The 2391-nt window shown below is 50.9% G+C and overlaps 1 protein-coding gene across 1 annotated transcript; it reads right to left on the reverse strand.

Annotated features, from left to right (window-relative positions):
• Positions 1–301: 301 nt before the first annotated feature.
• LOC100908082 (uncharacterized) lies at positions 302–2132 on the reverse strand. Its single transcript, XM_018639558.1, has 4 exons — positions 1932–2132; positions 1137–1681; positions 562–1048; positions 302–331 (listed from the first exon to the last, which is right to left on the reverse strand). The coding sequence occupies exons 1-4, from the start codon at positions 2130–2132 to the stop codon at positions 302–304; spliced, it is 1263 nt and encodes a 420-aa protein (XP_018495074.1).
• Positions 2133–2391: the final 259 nt, after the last annotated feature.

The following is a 2391-nucleotide window of genomic DNA, read 5'->3' on the forward strand; positions in this document are numbered from 1 at the left end:
AGTCAGTTCTATCCGAAGGAGTCTACATACGGCAGGACCATACGCGAACCTTGTCTCTGGTATGTCGTCCCATTCGACTCTGAGGATCTCCGCTAGAGAACGAACTATATCCTCCGAAAGAGGCTCCATTTGGCCGATTTCGTTCTCCAAGTCATATTGGTATTCCGGATCCTCCAGGAAGGCTAGGGCGCTCGAAAGGATCGTTCGCCTCTTGGCGAGTTCGTGCTTGAGATTGTCGTAGAGCATCGCCCCCAACTCAGATCGTGACCTTCGCAGATCTTGTAACAAGAGGCGGAAAACTTTATCCGCATGGGTCAATGTTGCTTCTTTCCTGCAGAGAAGGAGGATGGCCCGTTTGAACGGAGCGAGATTGGCCGCAATCCCCTCTAGAGCTGAAACGTCGGACGCACTGATCGGGGTGCCATGGCGCGACAGGACGTTGTTCAGAGCGGGGAGTATGAGGAGAACTCGCTCAATCATGAGTAAAGTCGAGTACCAACGAGTTCGACAGTCCAGAATCGGGCGTAGCTCTCTACCATTATACTCATCTCTGGCTGTTACCTTCCGAATCTCATCCATCAAATTCGGTTTTTTTCTGAAGTCTCGCGCGATCTTCCGCAGTCGTTCAACTGCTTCACCGAGCACGACTGGCGCCCCTGGGCCTGACGCAATTTCATTTTCCACGTCGTTTTCCGAGTTCTCCTCCGCTTCTGCAATCCGTTCTTCGTCGGTCTCGGGACCATCTTGATCGGACGGGGTGGCCAAGATACCGATGTTGAAGGCGAGAGAATCTTTTCCGTAAATGACTTTCTTCACCACTAGGTCCAAGCCATGTGCGTAACATTTCTGCTGCTTGACTCCCAGCAAGTCGACTGCCCTCAAGACGTTCCGGGCTCCATCAGTTGCCGCTACGGCGAAATCGCTAGGCGAGAGACCTACGCCTTCAAGGCGCGCACTGATTCGGTCCTTGAGATATTCGCCAGTAGCGCGGTCCTCAACTCTTATGAGTCCAAGTGGTGCGATGCAAGATCTCCCCAGTATCGCTTCACTGTGGTGGACATTCAGGGTCAGATACCGATCCGTTCCAATCAGAGTAGCTTCGTCGAAAGACAGGCACAGCTTGAACCCTGGAAGACATTGTACAGTAGGGGAAGCTAGAGGGCAGTCTCATGATTGTAAAAACGAACCCGTTACCTCTGGCGAGAATTGCTCGAAGATCGACTCGGAGCTTATCCGTGACTATTTTGGCATCTTCATGTAGATAACTCGTCAGAGTGGTTCCCGATTTCGGGAGCGGAGGATCGCTCGGATAGACTTGAGAAAAGAGTCTCCTGAGTGTTCCTGATGTCGCGATCTGGTTCATGCTTATATTAGATTCACAGATTAGGCGGAGCGCATCTTTCCGGACAGAGTTATTCTTGTTCAGGAAAGAATCTAAATGCATCTGTTTCCGCTTCTTAGCTGGCGGCTGCTTGGAGGGAGCAGGAGGCTGTTCTTCTTCTTCGATTCCCAGTGTAGGGTCGCTCGATGATGATTGAGGAGTTGACGGGCCGTCAGATATCGATGGAGCTGTCAGGGCGTCAGATGTTGATGGACTTGGAGGTACGGTAGTCTTGGAGACCCCGTGCTTTGTTTTCAAGTGTTTGATCAATGAGCTTGTAGTCCGATCTTTCTTTAAGATCTGAAATCGGACAGGAGGCTGGAATTCGTGCTAAGAATCGAGGTACGAACCATGTGGAAGCTTTTAGGAAGCTTTCGGATCGGACTCCCCTACAGAATGAAAGATTGATTCTAAACCCCACAGATGATCTCCCCGTAGGGAATAATCTCGGCGATCATGAGTGCTCTAAGCAACTCGGGAGCACCGGATCAGAACCGTGCGGTCGTAGTCCCACTCGAAACCATGCCATGCTCGCTGGACGAAACCTTACATCAAAACAAACGTTGCACTGTGCCTTAGCTTGCGATACGCTCCGTTTGAACCACAGCCAAACCCAACTCTTCGAGTTCGTCACTACTCTGAACTCTTCTTTTCCGTTGTCCATCTCAGGAAAGACCGAAGCTTTGGGTCGAGTGTTGAGATCCAAGATTTCCCCCGCCCTTGCTAATGTTATCATTTGATTTCTCTCCATCTCCTCCTGTTATTGTTGACGTCAGTCGTCTGGTTGAGGTCCAACAGATTGCGGGAGAAATGCTTCGGAGCTCCAACGCTCCGAGATCTTGAGACCTCGTACTCCCCTCTGACTCCAGATTGTTCTGGGCGAATACCCTTATGAGTGGGAAGATGACTCAACCCAGAAACAAGATTGATTTTGCCTCGTTGAATTGTTTGGATATCTATGCGGACCCGGACTCCGTCACGATCCTCCGCGTCTGCAACTTCGCCGTATT

The sequence above is a fragment of the Galendromus occidentalis genome, unplaced genomic scaffold (assembly GCF_000255335.2).
Source record: "Galendromus occidentalis unplaced genomic scaffold, Mocc_1.1 scf7180000077443, whole genome shotgun sequence".
Lineage (NCBI taxonomy): Eukaryota > Metazoa > Arthropoda > Arachnida > Mesostigmata > Phytoseiidae > Galendromus > Galendromus occidentalis.